The sequence below is a fragment of the Motacilla alba genome, chromosome Z, assembly GCF_015832195.1.
Source record: "Motacilla alba alba isolate MOTALB_02 chromosome Z, Motacilla_alba_V1.0_pri, whole genome shotgun sequence".
NCBI classification, from domain to species: domain Eukaryota; kingdom Metazoa; phylum Chordata; class Aves; order Passeriformes; family Motacillidae; genus Motacilla; species Motacilla alba.
The window spans coordinates 60,599,844-60,621,133 of record NC_052046.1 but is presented as its reverse complement, the minus strand read 5'-3'; the positions used below and the strand labels follow the sequence as shown (position 1 = coordinate 60,621,133).

General features: G+C 41.9%; 3 protein-coding genes across 12 annotated transcripts; 2 read left to right on the top strand and 1 right to left on the bottom strand.

The window, feature by feature from the left end:
• The first annotated feature begins 80 nt into the window (after positions 1 to 80).
• On the top strand, positions 81 to 2,637 carry LOC119695274 (butyrophilin subfamily 1 member A1-like). Of its 3 annotated transcripts, XM_038123410.1 has the most exons (4): positions 81 to 220; positions 395 to 467; positions 1,251 to 1,353; positions 1,680 to 2,637. In XM_038123410.1, exons 3-4 carry the CDS (start codon positions 1,278 to 1,280, stop codon positions 2,189 to 2,191), a joined length of 588 nt encoding a protein of 195 aa, XP_037979338.1. In that variant the 5' UTR covers positions 81 to 220; positions 395 to 467; positions 1,251 to 1,277; the 3' UTR covers positions 2,192 to 2,637. The 3 variants fall into 3 exon arrangements, with proteins under 3 accessions (XP_037979338.1, XP_037979339.1, XP_037979337.1); XM_038123411.1 differs by lacking the exon at positions 395 to 467 and having other exon boundaries at positions 88 to 226; XM_038123409.1 differs by lacking the exon at positions 395 to 467 and having other exon boundaries at positions 89 to 220.
• Positions 2,638 to 2,790: 153 nt separating this feature from the next.
• On the bottom strand, positions 2,791 to 6,914 carry LOC119695275 (C-type lectin domain family 2 member E-like). The gene is made up of 5 exons (XM_038123412.1): positions 6,066 to 6,914; positions 5,018 to 5,116; positions 4,153 to 4,325; positions 3,697 to 3,803; positions 2,791 to 3,196 (listed from the first exon to the last, which is right to left on the bottom strand). Exons 1-5 carry the CDS (start codon positions 6,121 to 6,123, stop codon positions 2,983 to 2,985), a joined length of 651 nt encoding a protein of 216 aa, XP_037979340.1. The 5' UTR covers positions 6,124 to 6,914; the 3' UTR covers positions 2,791 to 2,982.
• Positions 3,077 to 20,022, top strand: LOC119695271 (killer cell lectin-like receptor subfamily B member 1F). 8 transcript variants are annotated; one of them, XM_038123400.1, is made up of 10 exons: positions 3,077 to 3,698; positions 4,811 to 5,239; positions 6,933 to 8,597; positions 9,249 to 9,347; positions 9,665 to 9,805; positions 10,254 to 10,408; positions 10,630 to 10,739; positions 11,149 to 11,238; positions 12,605 to 12,689; positions 18,557 to 20,022. In XM_038123400.1, exons 3-10 carry the CDS (start codon positions 8,528 to 8,530, stop codon positions 18,779 to 18,781), a joined length of 975 nt encoding a protein of 324 aa, XP_037979328.1. In that variant the 5' UTR covers positions 3,077 to 3,698; positions 4,811 to 5,239; positions 6,933 to 8,527; the 3' UTR covers positions 18,782 to 20,022. The 8 variants fall into 8 exon arrangements, with proteins under 8 accessions (XP_037979328.1, XP_037979325.1, XP_037979322.1 ...); XM_038123397.1 differs by having other exon boundaries at positions 4,933 to 5,239; positions 12,605 to 12,973; positions 18,557 to 18,719; XM_038123394.1 differs by having other exon boundaries at positions 12,605 to 12,973; positions 18,557 to 18,719.
• Positions 20,023 to 21,290: the final 1,268 nt, after the last annotated feature.

Below are 21,290 nucleotides of genomic sequence, written 5' to 3'. Positions count from 1 at the left end.
CCCCCATCTGCTGGCGAGAGATTGGAGGGCTCCTCCCTTCTTGGCTGATAAAAGCTGGCAAAGGCTGAGACAGGACTGAGCTTTGGCTGAGCCTGTGCCAGAGAGAGGAAGAAAAAAAATCCTGAGAGGAAAAAACACAGCGAAGAAGCAGCCAGTGGAAGAAAACCATCTGGAGGAACCCGAATACAGCACCAGTGACAGCAAGGAAAATACCAAGAAGGTTTGAGTAAGGGGGGAAAATCCCAGTGTTGATGGGGGGGTTACATCATCCTGATATCTGGGGGGGAGGGGGGGGAAGAAAGGGGATTTTGAGTCCCTTCCCCATCCCATGAACTCAAGAACGGAAGAGATTTACCCTTGCTTTGGTCTCAGGATCTTTGTTTTGGATTTAAAGGTATTTTGCAATGGAGGGTCATGATGATTATTTACTTCTCTTCTACCTGTAACAATCCAGCCAGAGAATCTGGGTGAGAAACAGCATGGCTCCTGATTTTATCTCTGTTTGGGTGATTTTCTCACCTTTTTCTGTCTTTTACTGATCACCCTGCTGCTTTAATCCCCTCATCTGCAGATTTGCTGAGGAAAACACAAGGAAAAGAAGCAACCTGTTTGTTTTCAACTGTCACAGCATGGTTTATTCAATCATTTTGGGGCTTTATTACTCATGCCCAGGGTGCTTTTGTTTGCGTGCAAAACCCCACACTGACTTCCAGAGGATGAATTTGAGGCCATTTGTTGCCAGCTCTTATCTCCCCCATATGCATTTTCTCCAAGGTCAATGCAAACTTCTTCCCCTCTCACAAGATTTCTCTGGATGTGAGAGGTGAATGTGGCTTATCTCAATTTTAGGGACTTTACTCACTCAAATAAACTTTTTCAGATTTGATTGATGAATGGTGGAGGCAGAGATGGATTTAAGATGGATAGATTCAGCCTTTAGCCAGCACGAGGAATGGACATTTGGGGGTATAATAATATCTACAGTGGCTATGGATTTATCACATGTGCTACTCATGTTCCCTTCATAGTCATTAGGGAATTAATTTATTTAACCCATCTCCAAGGGTCTTCCCATAAATGAACCAAGCGTGTTGCAACTGTTGAAGAAAAAAGAATGCTATTTTCTTGAAGTACTTTGATTAAATATAGTGGTTACATACATTTTTTTACATAGAAAGGGGCAGAAGCTGAGATAGTGATGAAGGATAATAATTGGATTTATCCTTTCTTTCCTTGCTCTGTGCCTCCAGTCAGGAAGAAAGGACTCTGAGGGTGCAATGGCTTTCTTCCTCAAACCACGGCCATGCACGTGGGACCTTGCCCTGGACTACCACACTGCCAAACAGTTTGAAGGTAATCAGAGGCGGCTAGAAAGGAGCAAAGTACCCATTCCTTGTGTTTTCTGGGCTGAGTTGTTCAATGGGGTTGAAGATTCTCCAGCTCCACCTTCTATCTCCCTAGGGCCTCCATCTCCAACCTCCATCTCTTTGCTTTTCCATCTCCAGTCTCAACTGAATATATATCCTCCATCTCCAACTTCCACCTCTTCACACTTACATCTGCAGCCTAACCTTTCCTCTCCCTTTCTCTTTGAAAAGTCACCAGTGAAGGCATTTTGGGCTTGTGTGTTCTCTAGGCTTAAATTTGTCTTCTGATTCATTCTCTGTTTTGCTTTTCAGTGGATGTAACCCTGGATCCAGCCACAGTGGGTCCAGAGGTGATCCTCTCTGAGGACCTCAAAGAAGCCACCTGGGGTAGACCTCGATGCCAGTGGCCTGAGGGTCCAGGCCGGTTCGACACAGACCCATGCATGCTGGGCAGCGAGGGCTTCACCTCGGGCCGTCACTACTGGGAGGTGGAGGCCAATGGGCGCTTCTGGGCCGTGGGGGTGGCCCGTGAGTCAGTTCAGAGGAAAGGCCGGGTCCTCTTCAAGCCCAACACTGAAATTTGGGGCTTGCAGAAGTATGATGAGCTCTGCGTTGCTCTCACAGCTCCATCCAACACCTCTGTCCCACTCCTCAATGGGGAGATTGGGGTCTACCTGGACTATGAGGTGGGACAGGTCTCTTTCTACGCTGTCAGCAGCCGCCAACGTATCTTCACTTTTCCTGTGGCCTCCTTCAGTGGGGAGAGGGTCTTCCCCTACTTTTGCGTGCTCCTCTCAACCATTAAACTGTCCCCCAAGGGCTGATGCCCTGGAAGGATCCTCCCAAAAGCTGGTTGCATTACAGTGGTTGGAAATGCTGGTTGATGCTCCTCAACTCTTATTTTCAAAGTCTTGGAGTAATTTCTAACTCAGTTCAGGGTCCATCCTTCATCTTAGATGTCTCTGTTTTGGGTTGTGCCTAGGGGGTTTTGGGTCTGAGCTCAGCACAGCTCATCTCAAGTTGTTAAATTCATGCAATGAATTTAAAAAGCTTAAAAAGGCTCATTAGCAGGAACTGGACTTCCCTGAGCTTGTTTTGAGCTAAAAACTTCATTTTTTTCTCCCAAATACAGCTTCCTCTGGAGGTTCCTTTTGCTGACTTCAGTGCCTATGATTGGCTGGGCTTCCAGCACAAATTAAAAATCTTGATTTTGCAGACTTTGTATTAATACCAGCAGCTATTCCTCATATTAAAACTGATTTCGTTATCACAAGGATGTGCTCACATCCACTGCTCCCAGTCTTTTCTTCTGCTGTTCCCCATGCTTGAGATGTATTTCCAAGTGCTTAGCATGTAAATATGCTCAGGATAGAATAAATTTATTTTTCTCTAAGAATTAGAAGGCATCTGCACTTGGGCCATCACCAAGTTGCCCCAAACCCAAAAAGAGCCTCCAAGAGCTGCCCTGCCCCCCCACCCCACCCCGCTGGAGTCTCAAGATCATGTGGATCCCCAAAGGCTGCCTTGTCCCGGAAACACCTTGTTGGCCTCTGGAAACCCAAATAACCCCTTGCTCAGGGATTTCAAAATCTTTTTGAGATTTTCTTTCATGTCCCTATGGTGCACCCGATATCTGGGAGTGAGAAGGCCTCCCTGCAGCACCCAAGGAGCTGACACAGAGGTTTGGAGGCCGTCTTATCCTGTTGCCCTTGCCTGAGCTCTGCAGCTCTTGTTTATTACAAATCCAGCTCCTCTCAGTGCTGCAGTGGGAGGAGCTGAGCCCATTGCCATCCAGGTAAGCACAGAGCCCACCACCACGGATCCAAAACCTGGAAGTACAAAGGACATAACCCATTTCAGATGGAGCGGCAGGAAAAAGGAGAAAAGTCATACATAGGCTTCCCTCAGCTTCAGTTCTCAGGCATTCTCATGGGCACCAACATGCCAAAATATGTATACATATTCCTTTTATAATGTATACATATTACAAAATATGTATACATTATTCCTTTTTCTATTGAATAGAACTAATTCAATATCAATATACCAACACTGACACTGATCTATTTCTAATATGAAACCCAAAGCTTTGCAAGAGAGAAAGAAATTTAAAATAAAAAATCCAAATTTAGGATTTTCTCACCAAATGCACCACTCCCATCTTTTAGGTCAAAGGGGAAAACGAAGACCCATTCCAGATGCAATGTTGCCCTTCCCAAACAGTGTCCCATTGCTACCTCTGGATGTACTTCAAGTACAAGAAGAAATGCACATTTTGCGGCTGAGGAAACACCAACCAATGACATAATAATGAAAAACATGGACTCACAGGTGAGATAGAGGTGAGCGGTTCACCCATTGCCATGGCTGCTCCTCATCCTCCCGCAAAAGGCCAACCCAGTACTCTGAGATGCCTTTGTATCTCATCACAAAGCTCTGAAAGAGAGGAAAAGGAAAGATTTTTACCTTCTTCCAACCAAAACCTTTAATTTTACCAGTTGCTCATGCTGCTTTAGGGCTTCTCTGGGATGTGAACATTTCAATCTGCTACCAGAAAGTGTCATCTAGAAACAGGGGTTTATTCCTATAGTCCTTTTAGCAGTTGGCTTTGGTGAGGAATTTGAAGAGACTCATGATGACATACCCTCAAGGCCTTTTCCCCAACTTCTCACCCCAGATCTTCAAAAAAGATCCTGGAAGAGTAGTCAAAGAAACCAAAAGGTTTCAAATACAGTGCTTTTGGGTTTTTTTCCCCCATGCCAAGCAGGTCCTCATGTCTCCTTACCAAGTCCTCAGTGCTGTCCAGCATGGCCAAGGAAGCACCAAATGCTGAGCAGTTGTCCTGGCTGGATGTCCAGTTCCCCTCAACCTCAGAAAAATAGTAGCATTTTCCTCTGTACCTGATCCAGTCAAAGGGGCACTGAAAGCAGGGCTGAGCATGAGGCTGAAAAGCTTGCACTGTCATTAAAAATAGAACAACATTAATGAGCAGCACCTTCCCCTTGCCTCTCTGGGATGGGGAGATCATCCTCCACCCCATGGCTTCCAAAAGTCTTCATCTGCCTCAACTCTAGGCAAAGAGAAAAATTAAGATACCAGGAGAGATCCTATGAGAAAATAAGCTCAAATCATGGCCCAGCTTGTGATGTTGGACAAGAAATACAGGTGCTGCACCTTCAAAGAAGGAAACAGGATGGTAGACTTCAAAACCACACATTTTAAAGCGGTGTTTCAGAGTAGTCCTATCCCTAAACATGCCCTTGGGTGTTGTTCTCTGTCATTAATGCAAAAGTAGTGAAAATGACAGGAAAAACTCCTCTTATTCCTGCACACTTCTTGACTTGGTGGGACTCATGCCAACATCTCCAGGCCCCTTAGTCTCTGAAAATAATACTTCTGTGTGACTGTACTCCTGAAATGGCTCTTCCTGTTGATTTTCTAAGGGTTTCTAGATGATATCAACTCCCACACCATGGGGATGGGTTTGTTCTTCTGTAGAAAGACTGCTCTGAAACGTCCTTCTCCCAGAGAGAACAGCAGCTTGGGTGGGCTTTGTCTTCCCCAGGAACATGGAAATAAATCTGTCACAAATACAACAACCCAAAATATCTCAGAGACATTACCTGTGAGACTAAAACTTCAACATTCACCTGCAAAAGCAATGGCTGTGATGAACAGAGCTGTGAAAAGCACTGCCAGCATCACCTGGCAGGCGACACGTGCCTCCGGCTTCATCTCCATGCTGTGACCTGCAGGGGAACAGACCTTCAGTGCCTCTGCGAGGGCTCCCAGGCAGCAACACACTACAGGCCATGCCAGGATGATCAAGGGTTGGTCTCATGCCAATGCCAGTGAACTTGGTGTCATTTTGGGTGAGAAATACCAAATATTCTTCTTCATGTGGAACAAAATTAGCTACTTTTTTATTTATGGGAGCTCTTTGGGAAACAGTTTCCTCCCCAGCTCCAGATGCAAACTCATGAAATGTACCATAATTAAAAATTTGCTTCAATTTCTCGGATTTATCTCATTATTAAAGTTCAGTGGAGTTTTTTTCTTCACCTAAACTAAGACACTTTGGGTCATGGTGCCTCCATTTCTGTATCTTGTGATCCAGAATATGCACTTTCCCTTCACCATGAGCAAAGAAAATCTCTTTCCTAGGGGTTTTATAGAAAAATCTTAAGTGTTTTCATCTGGTAGGACTTCCCCCATTTTTTGTTTAAGATTTTCCCTTTTTGTTCCCATCATATGAACCAAATGTCATGGGAAAAACCCTCCTCTCCCCTCTTCTTCCTGGAAAAAATGTTAGAAAGTAAGTCAGAAGCCAAATATGCTAAATATATATAAAAAAAAAAAGGTTATATAAAAAAAAAATTTAAATCAACAAATGAAAATTAAACAAAAAAATTTGAATATTTGTAGGGGAAAAAATACACCTAAAAGAAAAGAATCAGTTACTCAAGAACCTCAGGAAAGGTTAATGCTAAATTAGAATAACACATCTTGTCTGAAATTGGCCGTTTAGAGCAAAAATTCTATCTGCTGAGTGATAAAAATTTTCCCTCAAGGGAAGTGCCAGAAAAAGCTTTTTCCCCCGCTACAACCTTACTTTAGCTGGGTTTGGTTCTCAAATTACAGAATTATCAAAATAAAACCCAAACCCAGTGATTCTACAGTTCACTGCCCTATGGTTACCTGCCCGCTTGTTCCTTTCCATGCCCAAAAATCCGGAATAAACTCTCATTTCCTCCATTTTTGGGGTTCCACCTCTACAGGTGCTCTTGCCTCACCTGCCAAGCAAAGTTTCATCTATCAGAGGTGTCACGAAGGCTCTCCATACTCAATTAACATTTTCTCACAATTTAAAATTTTCTCCCTGCACCATATTTAAACTTTTCTCCCCACCTGAAGTTTTCCCACACAATTAAAATCTTGTCCCTGCAATTAAAATTTCCTCTCCCCCCAATCAGTTTTATCTGCCTAATTATACTTTTGTCCCCTCAGTTAAAATTTTCTCCCTGTATGTCAAGTTTTCTCCCCACAATCACACTTTCACCCCAAATTAGTTTTCTCCACCAATTAAAATCTTAAAAATTAAAATTAAAGTCTCCTCAGGTAACATTTTCTCCCTGCAGTTAAAATTTTCTGCTGTAATTAGATTTTCCTCCCGGTAAACCTTTCTCCCCAATAAGGTTTTTCCCCCAATTAATACCTTCTACCCTCAATTAATATTTTCTTTTCAGTTAATATTTTCTCTCCAAAATTAAGTGTTTCTCCCCTAAATTAAAGTTTTCTCCCCCCATTTAAGATAATCTTCCCCTAATAAAATCCCCTCAATTAAAATTTTCTCCTGCAATTAAAACTTCTCCCTGCAATTGAAATTCTCTCTTCCAGTCAAAATTTAAGACCACCTCCCCTCAGCCCCCAGGCCCATCCCACACCCTGTCACCTGAGTCTGCTCTGTGGCAACAAGCCCAATGCTGTGGCACAACCTGCTCCTGTGAAGAGAAACAAAGTATTCTAAAAAGAATGTTGTTTTGGTTTATTTTATTGTATTCTTAGGGATTTTCCTGTGCCTCCTGAAGGGCAATGAAGAAGGGGCTGCCTGCCCAGGGCCAGCTGCTCACCCACAGAACCAAGGGTTCCCCTCCAGCTCCACCCAGCAGCACTTCACCTTCTTTTCCAGTATTTCCGGAATTTTTTCTCAGCTAGGGAGACGGATTGTCCAAAAATGCTTTTTTTAGTGTGCAGTTGGAGGAAACACTGCTGGAGATCACTCTGTTCCAGGATGTCAGGGCACCCCAGAACAGCCTTTGGGGATTCTACAAGGGAGAAGTACAGTTCCCTTCAGCCCATTTTATAAAGTATTTTTACTAAAAATATAAAAAAATAAGTGTTCTTGCAATTAAGCTACCCAGATGCAGGGTTTTACCCTAAAACCTAATTTATTTTGTATTTTTAGGGGGTTTTTGTAATCATTGTTCACACACCACTGCAGCAGCTGCCTTTGCAGAGGGCAGGAAGGCTGGCTGATAGCAGCTCACCACAAAAATTTTCTGTGATAAAGAAAAGGCTTTGGGGGGAAAAGAAACCAAAAATAAACATGAGACAATAAACAACATAAAAATAAAAAGTATATAAACACAAATTTAAAATAAAAATATTTTTAAAAATTTAACTAAAAATTTAAAAATAATTTCAAAATAAAATAACGCAGTGCTTTTCCTACTGGGACCTTTGGGTTTATCCTCTTATTTACCCTATTTCTGGCTGCTGGTAGGTATTGGGACAAATTTCTGCATTTGTGAAAAGGTGTTGCACTGGGATATTGTGGCGCTGACTAAAACCTGGAATTAACACCAAAAAACCCTAAGAAAAGGCAGGGAAAAAGGTTACTGTAGGCTGGAAATTGGTGGTTGTTCCATGCAATAGTCAAAGAGTCCCAAACCTGGAGGAAACAGGTCTAGATGGTGTAAAAGGATACATCAGGAGTGGGAGGATGGGCTTGCAGGTGAAAAAGACAAAATAAAATAAAGTAACAAAATAAAATTCATTAGCAGCCAGCAGGAAATCCAGATTCTTACCTCATCCTGGGCAGGAGCTGGGCAACTCTTGACCACATTGGATCTCTTTGCCCCAGGATAAAACAGAGGCCAAATATTTTATCAAAACCAGCAGAATAAGTCACATGGAGCAAAAGGCATTTCAAGTCACTCCCAGCCCATATTTTGGGGAAGAAACACCAAATGTCACCTGTCTCCTCCCCACCTGCCTGTGGTCACACTGATCCACCTCCTCACAGCAAAAAATCCTTATTTAAAGGCTTTTTGAAATGATTATTTATTAATTCTGATTTCACAGATGTTTAACACAACCATCAAACTCACACCACCTCCAGGTGTGCCGCCTCTTCCTGGCTGCAGGACACCTGTTCCCTCACCAACTTCCATTTACAAGGGAAGGGTGTGGAATACATACATACATAGATATGTATACATATATGTATGTACATATGTACAAACTAAAAAGTAGATAAAAGCCCCAGCCAATACCACTTCCTGGAGCCAGATGCAGATGTGAGCGCACAGCTCACAAGGCAAGGGGTTGTCCGAGGATGGTGTCACTTTTGGGCTGCTTCTGGGACCTTCTGAGCAACCATGGCTGGGGAAACAGTTTATGCTGATTTAAGGCATCTTAGGGACAGTTCTTCTGCTGAGAAGCATTGTGGTAAGTCCCATTTTGGGGAGAAAATCCTTATTTCAAATTTTAGGAAGATTTTTGGATTTGTTTACTTTTAGGTTTGCTTGCTTCTTCATCTCCATGTTGAGGTTTCCAAGATCATGGAGAACACTGTTGTGGGTTAAATGTCTTCTAAGGTAGGATCCTAGCTAGAAAAAAGGGGGAATACGATGTGGGTGACTGATACCCGGAAGGCATTTTGCTGCTGAGACTCTTCACCTGGGGGGAAAATGGGTGCCAAGAAACCCAACATGAGCCAACACACCTGAATGGGAAGGAAAGCTGCTGAGATCCTGTCTGAAATCCTGGTGGAGATGAGAGCTGGAGTGACCTTTGTCTCACCAACTCCCAGCTCTACCAGGAGCTCTAAATTAGGCCAATTTCAGATGGTTTCCCATCCCCCAAGATCCATCATTGGGTGCCCAAGGATGCTCCTGATGTTCCTGCAGCCCCTCCTCCACCTGAGAAACCACCCTCACACTAAACCACATCAGTGGTGATTTACTTCTTTGGAGGAAGCAAAGAAGCTGTAAACTTCTGCTCAAACTCACCAGCTTGACAGAGGGGCTTTTTTTTTTTTCCTCTAAACCCCCAGTTTTTTCATCTTTCATTTTTTAAAGCAAATGTGACCTCTTTCAGCACCCGCCTTCTGTCCATGGTGGCACAGGCTCCTTCTCATAGCCAGAGGGCTGGGGCAACTCATCTTGCTCGTCCTGGTGGTGGTGCTGAGTGTGTGGGGTGAGTAACCAGCTCTTATCTACATCTCACACTACAGTGAGCAGCCAAGGAGGGGGAAGTGGGGTTTATTTCAGCATTTCAGTCTTTGGAGGGGACAAGGTTGTCCTGTAGAAATGTGACATCACCCATCAAGAACAAGCCCATTGTGAGTAAACCTGGATTATACTCATAGCTGTCAAACAAGGGTGAAGACTACAAGACATGTTTTTCAGGCTGGCTTAAGCAACTGTATAAGAAAATGAAACCCAGTTTTGTGTGGTTTGTGGTTTTTTATCCCCAAATGGCTGCAGCTTCTCACCCCAGATTACTTCTCCAAGTTTTTCAGGGCTCCCCACAGCCAGTGGTGACAAGCGTTCCCCAGCTAGGCAGTGGGATCCAGGGAAGGAACCAGGTGGAGCAGTGCATGTTTTCATCCCTGGTTCGGTATTTCTGCAAGCCCCGAAGGGACAGCCCCAGAGGTAATCCCCCTTCCCATCTGACTCTGCTGGGAGATGTCCAGGTGAGACATTTGTGGGAGTCTTCTACTCCAAGGAAAGAGACTCTTAGACCCTTGGGGTTGTGAGACCACAAGAGTTATTTGGCAAAGAGGAGTCTTGTAAGGAAGAATCCTCTTTTCCATGCAATTTTTGCTGATCCCTCCTCCATGGAGGAGCAGCATCAGCCCTAGGGAGGAGGTTCCTTGCCACTCTTCCTCCATCTCCACTGGCCAATAATGTCCTTGGGGTCACCCAGCCTCAGTAACCCTCCTTCTCTCCAGTGGCTGGTAAAACCACATCAATATGAAAAACTCAGCAATGGGGAAGGAGCTGGGGTGTGGGATGGGGAATCCCTCAGTACCTTCAGCTGGTGGCTGGGGAATAAACTGACAACCCTTCAGAGTGTCTCATGGCTTTTTCTCCTCTTCAGCCTATGCTGGCTGCAAGCTGTGTCCCCAGGACTGGCAGCTCCGTGGAGAAAGATGCTACTGGCTTTCTGAGGAATTGGGAAACTGGACTCCAGGCATGAAAAGCTGTGAGAACCAGGACTCCCAGCTAGTGGTGCTCCAGGAGAAGAAAGAAAAGGTAAATAGGGAGAAGAAGGCTTAAAAAGGTCACAAAAGTCCTGATTTTTAGGTGGGCAGGGAAGAAAAAAGTGCCTATCAATAGGAGGGTTTGGGGAAGCATTCAAAGTATGGAAATTCATGTCTCATGAATTTGGGGGTCAGATTTACTCTGTGAATTTGATTGCCATGAAACCCTCCAGAGAGAGATATTGGGAGCAACTGGTCACTTCTGTTTTCCAGGAGCACATCAAGACCGTTACAGGCAAGAGCCCATCACCAGTGTGGATTGGATTAAGGTCGCATCAGAAGGTGTGGAGATGGGTAGACAACACACCTTTCAACCCCAAAATGTGAGTGTATCCACAGTCTGTCAGTGTAAACAGCAGCCTTGCTCCATTTTAGACCCAGTTCATGCCCTAACCCATCTCTCCAAGATGTTGGAGTTTATGCAAGAGTCTCATATTCCCCCCAGCACAGCTCTGTAGAACAAAAGTTGGGGAACTGTACTGGAGCATAGTAATCCCCACAGCTCCCACCAGACCCATGTAATAACATGGCTTTTCGTGCTCCACACGTGCTCCTTGCAGATCTTACTGCAGCTAAAGCAACTCTCTTCAAAGCTGGTCACACTCCAGCAAGAAATGATGCATGCACGGTGAGACGGTGCAGAAAAGGGCAGAACAACCCCACCCCACCTCTCCTTTTCTGCAAGATTTGGAGAGTTTCCTCCTCTTTAGCAATACAATTTTTGTTTTACAGGCTTGGCACCTCTCTGCACGAGATGGATGAAGGGTGTGGGACACTGAGAGCCAAGGACTTTGAAGTTAATAGATGTGATGCTGAACACAAGTGGGTTTGCAAAAAAAAGCCTTTCCTGCTCTGCTCTGTGACAGCAGAAGATGGAGAGAAAAGTGCTGCCTCCATCTGACAAACACCCACCCCAAAATGCCCATCCTACAAGACACTTGCTGCCAATATTTGGGGTGAAATAGCCCCATCCTCACAGTTACAGCTTTGCAGAAGATTTCAGGGTTCGCAAATCCTCTTACCATGAGGATCAAGACCAGTTTTAGGGGCACAGATGAACCCCTGAGCTGGAGGATCAGAAAGGCACAGTGTTGATAGAGCTGTGGCATTAATAAAAGCTTATCAAACTGGTTTGCTTCAATTTATTGAAATAACACAGGCAAGAGCACGGGCGGCACATCATGAAAAGTTCATATATAAACATTGCAAATTTCAACTCAGAAAAGCTTTTGTGAGTGAGATATTACTGGTATGCATCTCTCCAAGCACAGCTGAAAGTGTCAGCACACTGATGCAGGCAGCTGGTTTTTGCTCAAGTTTTGAGGATCTGGAGGGGTTTGGTTTTCTTCTGGGTTGTTTTTGTTGATGTTGTTGTTTTTGTCATTGTTTTAGGCTTATTTGTTGCTGTTGTTTTGGAGAGGCTTCCTGTTTTGGTTTTTATTTACTTGTTTGTTTTTGAGGTTTTTTTATTGTGGGTTGGGGTTTTATTTGGTTGGTTTTGTTGTTTTCATCATATTCCCTCCCCACCCTTTTTTTGATCTCCTTCAAATGGTAGAGAAATCTGCAAGAGGCAGGGAGACTTCTTCAGCTCCAGATGGAAGGGAAGGGAAGGGAAGGGAAGGGAAGGGAAGGGAAGGGAAGGGAAGGGAAGGGAAGGGAAGGGAAGGGAAGGGAAGGGAAGGGAAGGGAAGGGAAGGGAAGGGAAGGGAAGGGAAGGGAAGGGAAGGGAAGGGAAGGGAAGGGAAGGGAAGGGAAGGGAAGGGAAGGGAAGGGAATTCTGTGAGATTTGGTTGACATTCAAGAATCACCTCCTAAAAGATCAAAAAGTTCCATCACAACAAGTAGGAAATGAAAGGCAGCTGGAACGACTATGTTGTTCCTAACTGAACTCAAAAGGAAACACACACAGCAGTGAAAGCTGGGACAGATTATGCAGGAGGAGTACAAAGCTGTTATGACAGCACCAGGAAAGCCAGGGCCATTCTGGAGTTGGATCTAGCAACATTTCTGCACATGAAGGGGAACAAAAGTGTACAACTACTATGTGTAGTTGTAGCAAATAGCAAAAGGAATAAAAGGACAACTAGGGAAAATGTAAACTCTTCCTGGATAGGGTAGAGGTGCTGATAACAAAGAACATGGAAAAGTCTGAGATATTCAATATATTCTTTGCCTCCGTGTTTTCTAGTAAAACTAGAGGAATCCCAAGCCCCAGAAAACAGAGGAAAGTTTGGAACATGCCTGGCCCTCCACAAAAGGAAAACCAGATTAAAGTGAGTTTAAACAAACTGTACATATATAAGCTCATGAAGCCTAACAGGTTGGACCCAGAAGTGCTGAGGAAGCTGCATGATGCCGCTGCAAGTCTTCTCTTGATTACCTCTGAAATGTCACGGCAACTGGGAAAGATTCCTGAAGAGTGGAGGAAAGCAAATGTTACTTCTCTCTTCAAGAATGGCAACGGGAAACATCAAGGGTACTACAGGCAGAGCAGCTTCACCACAATCTCTGGGAAGATAAAGGAACAACTAATCCTAGAAGCCATTTTTCCAAACAGGTGAAGCCCAACATGGTAGTCAGGAATAGTCAACATGGATTTATGAAGAGAAAGCTTGACTAACCTGATAACTTTCCACAATGTGGGTGATGTAACTGTTTTGGTGGATGATGGAAGTTGTTTACCTCAACTTCAGTAAGACTTGTGACACTGGCACCCCTAACAGACTCACAGAACAGCTGGCAAAATACAGGTTAAATAAGCATACAATGAGGTGGATTAAAACTTGCCAGGCCCATAGTTTTGCGATCACTGGTTTAGAGGCAAGTCATTAGTGGCATATCCAAGGGGTCAGTGTTGGGACCAGCACTGTTGAACATCTTCACCAATAACCATGAGTACATCTTTCAGCAAGTACACAGTACACAACTAGAAGGACTAGATGATCTATAAGGTGATTGTAGATCAGAGATTAAGTAGCATTCAGAGGGTCTTGGACCTACAGAAAAAGGATGTCTGACAGAAATTTCTTAAAGATCAACAAGGATGAATGCAGAGGTCTGCATCTGGGGTGGAATAACACATAGCACTGTCACATGCTGTGGCCTGGCTGATAAAGAACAGCCCTGCAGAAAAGGATTTGAGGATTTTGGTGAACAACAAGCTGACCATGAGATAGTGATGCAAGCTGATGGTGAAGGCAGCCAACAGCCTCCTAGGCCACATTAGGAAGGGAATTGAAATCAGTGTGGAGGGAGGTGGTCTTTTGTCTCTACTCATCACTAAAGCCACACATGGAGCACTGTGTCCAGCTATGAGCTCCCCAATACAAGAACAAGATGGACATACTGGACAGTAAGGACTACAATGATGACTAGGGGACTGGAACATCTTCCATATGAGGAAAGCCTGAAAGAGCTGAGACTGCTCAGCCTGGAGAAGAGAGGCTTAGGGGTGTCTTACCCACTTTAAATACCTGAGGACTTGGAATGAAGAGTACAATGCCAGGCTCTTTTCAGTGGTGCTCAGAGACAAGTGGCAATGGGCACAAACTAAAAACCATGGAATTCCATCTGAATGCAAGAAAACACTGTTCTACTGTGAGGCTGGTCGAACACATTGCCCAGAAAGATTAAGACATTCAATGAACAACTGGGCATGATCTTGAGCAACAAGTTCTAGCTGACCCTATGTGAGCAAAGGGGTTGGTTTCATGAAATGTTTTCCAATAGAAACAATTCTGTTATTCTGAGTGTGGTTGTCTATGACTATTTAATGTGAGAATATAGAGAAGATTAAGACAGGAATTTTTGCAGAGATACTTAGTGGAAGGGCACGAATAAATGGTGTAACTTTTAATTAGATGGAGGGAAAACTCTTTAAAACTGAACCACACAAGGCCTCAAGCAGTTTACTCTGAACCTGCTTTAAGGAGTGTTTGGACTAAGTGGCCTCCAGAGGTCCATCTCAGGCTGAAGGGTTTCATGATTCTCCATGGCTGGATTTAAAGAATGTAACTCATAACAGCTCAACATATTTGTGGTAGCACTTAAAATACACATGACTCTTAAATATAGGGCTGGTAAAACATGCATACTGAGGAATACAAGACCAGGATCTAGGCAAAGCCAAGTTACTCTAGCTAGCTATCTTTTTAGATTGGAAATACTGATCACCTGAGATATGTTCCTCTCTCTATATATATATCAGGTAAATAGTCAGAAGAATGCTGTCCGAGTAATTTTTAGTGGTTTTAAATACTCAGATGGAACACCCCACTGGCTAAACTCAAAGATGAAACCCCAGAAACCCCTTCTGCTAATTCAATGACTAGAAAAAGTATTTGATTGATCCAAGTAGAACTAGGGGGACTTACAAACACTGCCATACCACCAGGTGCCTCAGCCTACTTGGCCTGTAAGTGCAAACAGTCCCAGAGATTTCGGAAGGAAGCAGAAGGCCTAGCTCAAAAATATGAAAAAAACCTGCTCATTAAATCCTTACCAAATATTGAAATGTACAGATTGGTTTATATCCAAAATAAAAAGAGAAGGTTAAAAAGAAAAATATTTTTTATGTATCTAAATGTGTCTTTTTAATTTGATATTCAGGAATATCTTTTCCTTTCCTAAATATTCCTAACTCATTAACGTGATTTTCACCAGAAATCTGTCTACAATATCTAGATACAAATGCGATAATAAAAGTAGACTCAAATAGACTCTGTAATAGGTTGTAAAAATTTTAACCAGATCTTCATCCTTACCATAAATGCTTACCTAAATTTTCCTTCTGTACTGAAGTGGAAGCTCTCCAATAGTTGTCTTTGTGCAGAACTCTATCTTTGGTACTATTCCCTTGATAATAACTGTTAATCACTGCCTATGCATCGCTCTTATAATCAGAACACTTCAAGACCTCCATTGAAACTGCATAATCAGAAGTGACTAAAGGAGGCACTTTAGCTAAAGAAGCCTTGCAGCCAATTCACCAGCAAGTAACAGTGGCTAAGGAGTTTTCCTATGAAAAGCGGCACTTTGATTTTGGTCTGCTCTCTTAATTAGTATAAACTGTACCAGAAGGGGAACATGATGCACAAGGCCAGCATATTCCAAACATATGCTTGAGGCACTGACCCGGACACTTGGTTGTGACTTTGACACTTCCTCATAAAGCCAGTATTGTGAAGAAAGGGGTGAAGAAACCCTTGGTCTACAAAAAATATATACCGTTCTTTAATGTGTAAGTAGCAGCTCCTTTTGTACAGTGGTGGACTAGGTTAACCCAAAGGACACTTTCTAAAGTGATGTGAAAAAGAAATTCAGATTTGCCTTTCAAGGCAGGTAATGCCATGAAAAATACTGTAAAGACACAAATGATGCCTGACAACAACAACAGCAGCAGCCGTTCACTTATCTTAGACTTTGAATTGTGCATTTCTAGAAGCTCCTCTCTTTCTCCTACAAGAATGACAGGGAAATCATGGTACAGTACCTTCAAACTTCATTTGCCCCTACCCTTATGCAAAGAGGATAAAATATAAGCAGTAGTGATAAAGACAGAAGAAATAAGGTACATCTGGAAGGAAATACGATGACATATTAGTAATTTGAGTGCAGCATTTGGCTGGCCCCGACCCAGCCACAGAAATGAAGTGATGCTGCCATTTCTCCTTCTGGATCTAAGCTAGTTTGAGGGTACCCCAACTCACCTGTTCCTTTACGAACATGTCACCACCTTCTTTGTCTTCATTAGGTTCTTAAGGACCAAGTTAAAGAATTGTACAATGTAATGTGTAGTTAACCTGAGCATATATTTCTGAAGTTCTATTCCAAATGTATGGAAAGTATTCCTGTGTTAGGTAGAACTTCGTAATAGTTAGATTTTTTTAAAGTCTAGTATTTCTATACTTGCAATTTATAATAATTCCTGATTTTGTGATGTGAAATAATGCCATTACTAGTTTGTAGAGTAAGCACAAGAACCTTCTGAATGAATCATTGCAAAAACTGAATCCACAGGAAAGATAAACCTCCCTGTTCAAAGCAATTGTATGCTGAAATACACTCATATTAATAAAATGGAAGTCAGTTTCATTTCTTCTTTTGCATAATCTAATCCATAATGTAGTGAGAAGTATGAAAATATAAATATTCTAGGCTGCTGTTGCTTCTTCTGGAAACAATGAACCCTAGAAAGAATAGGCAGTGGGAGGCCTTACAAAAATACAAAAGTAAAAGACCCTCAAGAGAAGAGTGAGAACAGGCAAAGTGAAAAAAACAAGGCATGTACATGACATGTACATTTCCATAAAGAAAATGGACAGAAATCTGGCATCCCTAAAGGCCACTGGTACAAAGAATCTTGAAAATCTTTTAAGTGACTGGACCTTTTACACCTGTGGATGAAGGTATATAGCTAAACATAATGTTTTGCTATTAGATCTTGTACTGGCCTACAGTGTGTGACTAACAGATTTAATTGTTAGGATAGCCCATTCTTGGTACATTGTCTCAGCACTTCTATATTCAAAAGGGCACAGGAGCATTCCCCTCTGCTCAAGGGGATCAAAGAGATAGTCAAACTCCATTCCACACAAAATTGGCACTATCACTCCAGTCCTTCCTTCTTCAGCTAGGTATGATAAGCACTAGTTTCAGGCAACTTACAGGAAAACAAGGAGAAACTGTCATCACTAATTCTCTATCCATACCACAACAGGCAGGAGCCAGCTTGCATTCTGGGAACAGAAAGTCTCCTGTACTCCCTTCATAAAAGGCACAGTCATCCCCTACTGAAAGAAGAAAGAGACACCTATCAAAAATAGCTGTCAGGGTTGTTATATGGAATTGTCATTGCTGTGCAATGAAAACTTCATAAATTTACAAATGTGAATGAAAGAGTGAATGTTCTTGACAGAATGCTGCTTGTCTCGTGCATAGTGATGCTTTCAGAAGCAGGTGGTAGTTGGAACATTAGTGGGACTAGGAAGCATGGTACAGGAATGGCACATATCTAGCAGGATTAAGAATTGTTTGATGTTGGAAATGTTTAAGACAGCAGCTACTTTTCAGCATACTGTCCTTCTCTGTTGTCAGGGAACATTTCAGTTTGCATTCCTGAGGGCCACAGCAAACAAAACTAGAGAAATAGAGCAAGCCCAAACCATTTCATCCTGTATTTGTATATAGGAAAGAACACAACAACATCAGGGGTTTTCTGCCTGCTTGACTAAAATAATAACTACTTCTCCAGAAAATGGCTTATTCAATATATCCCCAGAACTCTTACTTCGCTGCAGCTGATTACTTTGTTTTCTGAACAGGAAATGAAGAGGCTAAGAGGCTGGGAAACCACTTATGTTTGCACTGGTTTTGAAAGATTTGGTATAGCAGAGCAGTCCTGGAGTTTGATGCTGTGATTAACTTTCAAAGCATCAAAAAGAAGTCAAAGTATGTTTGGGATGGACACAACTACAAGACTAAAAGGCAGACTACTTACTTAGGTTGTAGAGAATGTCCAGAGCTGTGATAGAGAATGTCCTGCTAGTGCATATTTTTATAAAATATGGATAAGGCATGTGTTTATACACAGATTATTAAATCTTGATCTTGATTTCTTGGTGTTTTCAGTACAATTAGAAGTTGTCTCACACAGGGAAAAGAATTAAATATTCTAATCCGCCTACTGCAGGAATAAAATAAAAAAAATTGATATGAAATTACAAGACTCTAATGTTTGTTCAACAGATGTGTCATCATAAAAGTAGTGTTGAAAGACAATCACCATAATTTTCAAAATGTATTTCCTCCAGGGAGCCAGCATGTACTAAATGAACATTGTGTAATTTGGCCATCAAACCATACATCATGCAGGCAGTGTCCTACAAACTGAGGGTGTAAGTATCCGTGTATTACTAGCAAAAGGGTGATGCTAGTCTCTCAAGGATAACGCACAACACTCAACAATTTTGTCTTTGCTGAGAGCATGGCATTATCAGTACACAAACCCTAATCAAATGGGGGACCAGTGGAACTGCATGGGAGTACAGCTCAAAGGATAGAACTACAGGGGCAGATAATAAAAGTTGTACTGATTAACCTGCTTGACTTACATAAATGTGCATTCTGTTTTGTTCCCTAGAGATCTCACTACTTTTGTCTGAATTCCAAGACTGGGAGCTGGTCGAGTGCAGATGATGGAGGAAGCAAGCGATCCTGGTTACTTTCACAAGATAAAACATGCTATATGTTTTATACCATAAATCATACGTGGGACTCTGCATATGCAGATGAAGAAGCAAAGGTACCCCAGATTACCATGACCAGACATGATGTGCCTGGGATTGTACATACTTGGATGAGGTAGATGAATTGTCCTGAGTTACCATAGCAAGGTCTTGTCAAGCCCTATACCACACTTGTCATTAGTTCTTTTTTTCCTTCAGAAGCCTATTAAATGTGTTCTGAGTAAAGGAGGTCAGTGCTGCTCCATACAGGTGGCACAGCCAGACAAAGAAAATACTTTCATAAGCTCCCAGCACAGGAGGCAAGCTATATGGCACACTGTCAAGTATCTGGCTGAGAAACTATAGCAGGGGTTTGCCTCCCTGAGGTGTAACACTAAGATGGCCACAATGGATATTCTGCTATAAAAGCTGCTGCTGCCTTCACTTGAACAGGTTCTGTGTCTTTACAGAAGTGGGAACATGTTCACTTCTAACCAGAGGAAAAACAAACCCTGCAAACCATGCTACAAAGCTGACAATTTTTTGGTAGAAGTTAATAATGTTTGATCATATTCAAAGTTTCATCTTTTTAAGTCACACTGCTTTTCTGCCTTTCTAATGGATTCCAGCTTTACAACAACCAAGAAAAACTTTTGTGAGCTTTTGACACTCTGAAAAGAAGGCAATACTAAGTTTTGCCATATGAAGTCTGACTTCTGCTGTCAGAAGAACAGGTTCCTCTTGTGAGGAATGCACTTTGCTTTTGTCAGTATCTTTTAAATTTAAAAAGGTGAAAGAAGATAGTATACCCCACAGTACAATAAGTAAACCAAATCTCAAAGCTGCATATTTTTGCAGAGCCAAACAACAACAAGAATGAAAACAGATGACATTTGATGGATGAAGGATATGTCAGTAGTATGCAGAATAAAGAACAGATATTCTAACGGGCCAGAATATGCTGATGATATTATTAAATCCTTTGGCATTACTTAGAAGAGTCTCATCCCTTTTAGAGGTATTATTGATCAGTCTTTTCTGTCCTGACACACAGAAAAAATATGCTATGCCCAGGGGACAAACAAGCTGTATACACTACACCTAGTTATCTGACAGCATGATACCCACAAAGCTTGCATGAAAGTAATCATACAAGAAAATGAGCACTCTCTGTACTAAGCCAGATCACCCTCTTCCCCCCCTCTCCCGCCTTGTTTAGGTTTTTATATAGAGATAATAACAGATTATCTCAATTTAGTTTTTGCATCCCTCTCCATTATCACTGATGTTTTTGAACCAGGAATAATGTCACAAATTACCCTTTAATATATCAGCAACTCTTCAAAGCATAAAGCAAAACAGAAAGGGAAAGATGATTATCTGAAGCAAAATATCTTGAAAAATAAATACCAAATGTACAAGAAATATTTGTTACATGGGGAACATAGAGTATATTTTTATTTTGCTGCAACAGAATAATGACAAATTTTAGTAAATAGCCTGCAGTTTCAGAACATACATGAATGCTCCATAATCAGTGACCTCAACAATAGCACTCATCTGCCACCCCATGTCCATTTGCCTTTTTCCCATCTTACAAGAACACAGAATATGAAGCCTGCAGATGACTATCTAACAAGATGAACTTTACATTTTTATGTTCTGGTTGAATGTAACCAGAAAACTAGACTGCTATCAGAAACAAGAAAATTTGGATGAAGAAAATAAAGTATCATGACCGATCCTAACAAATCATTCAAATTATTCAAATTATTCAAATCAGAAAAGAATTTTTTTTCTACTCAAGTGTGTACCCACAATATACAAGAAATTATGGAGTAGAAAGAAATATCAGTGGAGGAGGTCCTTAAATTTATAAGGGAGAGAAAGCTAGGAGGTATGGCATAAAACTAACACTAGTATCCTTAGTATCCTGATACTAATATCCTTTACAGTATCAAATCAATTGGTATATGGAAAAATATTTACTTGCCTATGGAAAAACATTTACTTGCCTATTACCTGAAGACACAAGATGACTTAATTCAAATTTTATTACATTAAGTGAGAGATGAAAAATAAACTATAGCAGGTTGGCTGAATGATAGAATAATTTACTGTTTACACCTGGGACTGTAATCAAAAGCTACCCATACAGAAAGGAATGGAGGAAGAACAGCAAAGGAATTAGAAGAGCGGATAAATGATAGATGAGAAAGGAGATAGATGCAGAGATACTTTCTACTTGGGTTCCTAAAGTATTTGTTCTTTTTATTATTATTATCATTATTACTAGAATAGATACACACATAAAAGTAATATCAGGACAGTCATTCTCTGTGATTGACACCTGATGGATTTACAATCCATCAGGACAATGGGACAGTCAGAGGCTTCTGTTTGAGCTTCTGTTAATTTTACAGGAATGGCTTGCTCCAGAAGAACAAAAACCTGAAACCCTTTTAAGACAAAGGAATTCCAAGTGAATTAAAGCTAAGGGAGGAAAATATTTTAACCAAACATGTGCTTCTGTAGACATGACTGACTGTTGAAAGTTTACTAGAAATGGCAAAAGAGAATGTAGACAGGCCATTGTTATAAATAATTTTTTTCCTCTCCCACATCCCCCTACAAGCAATAGATTTTGGC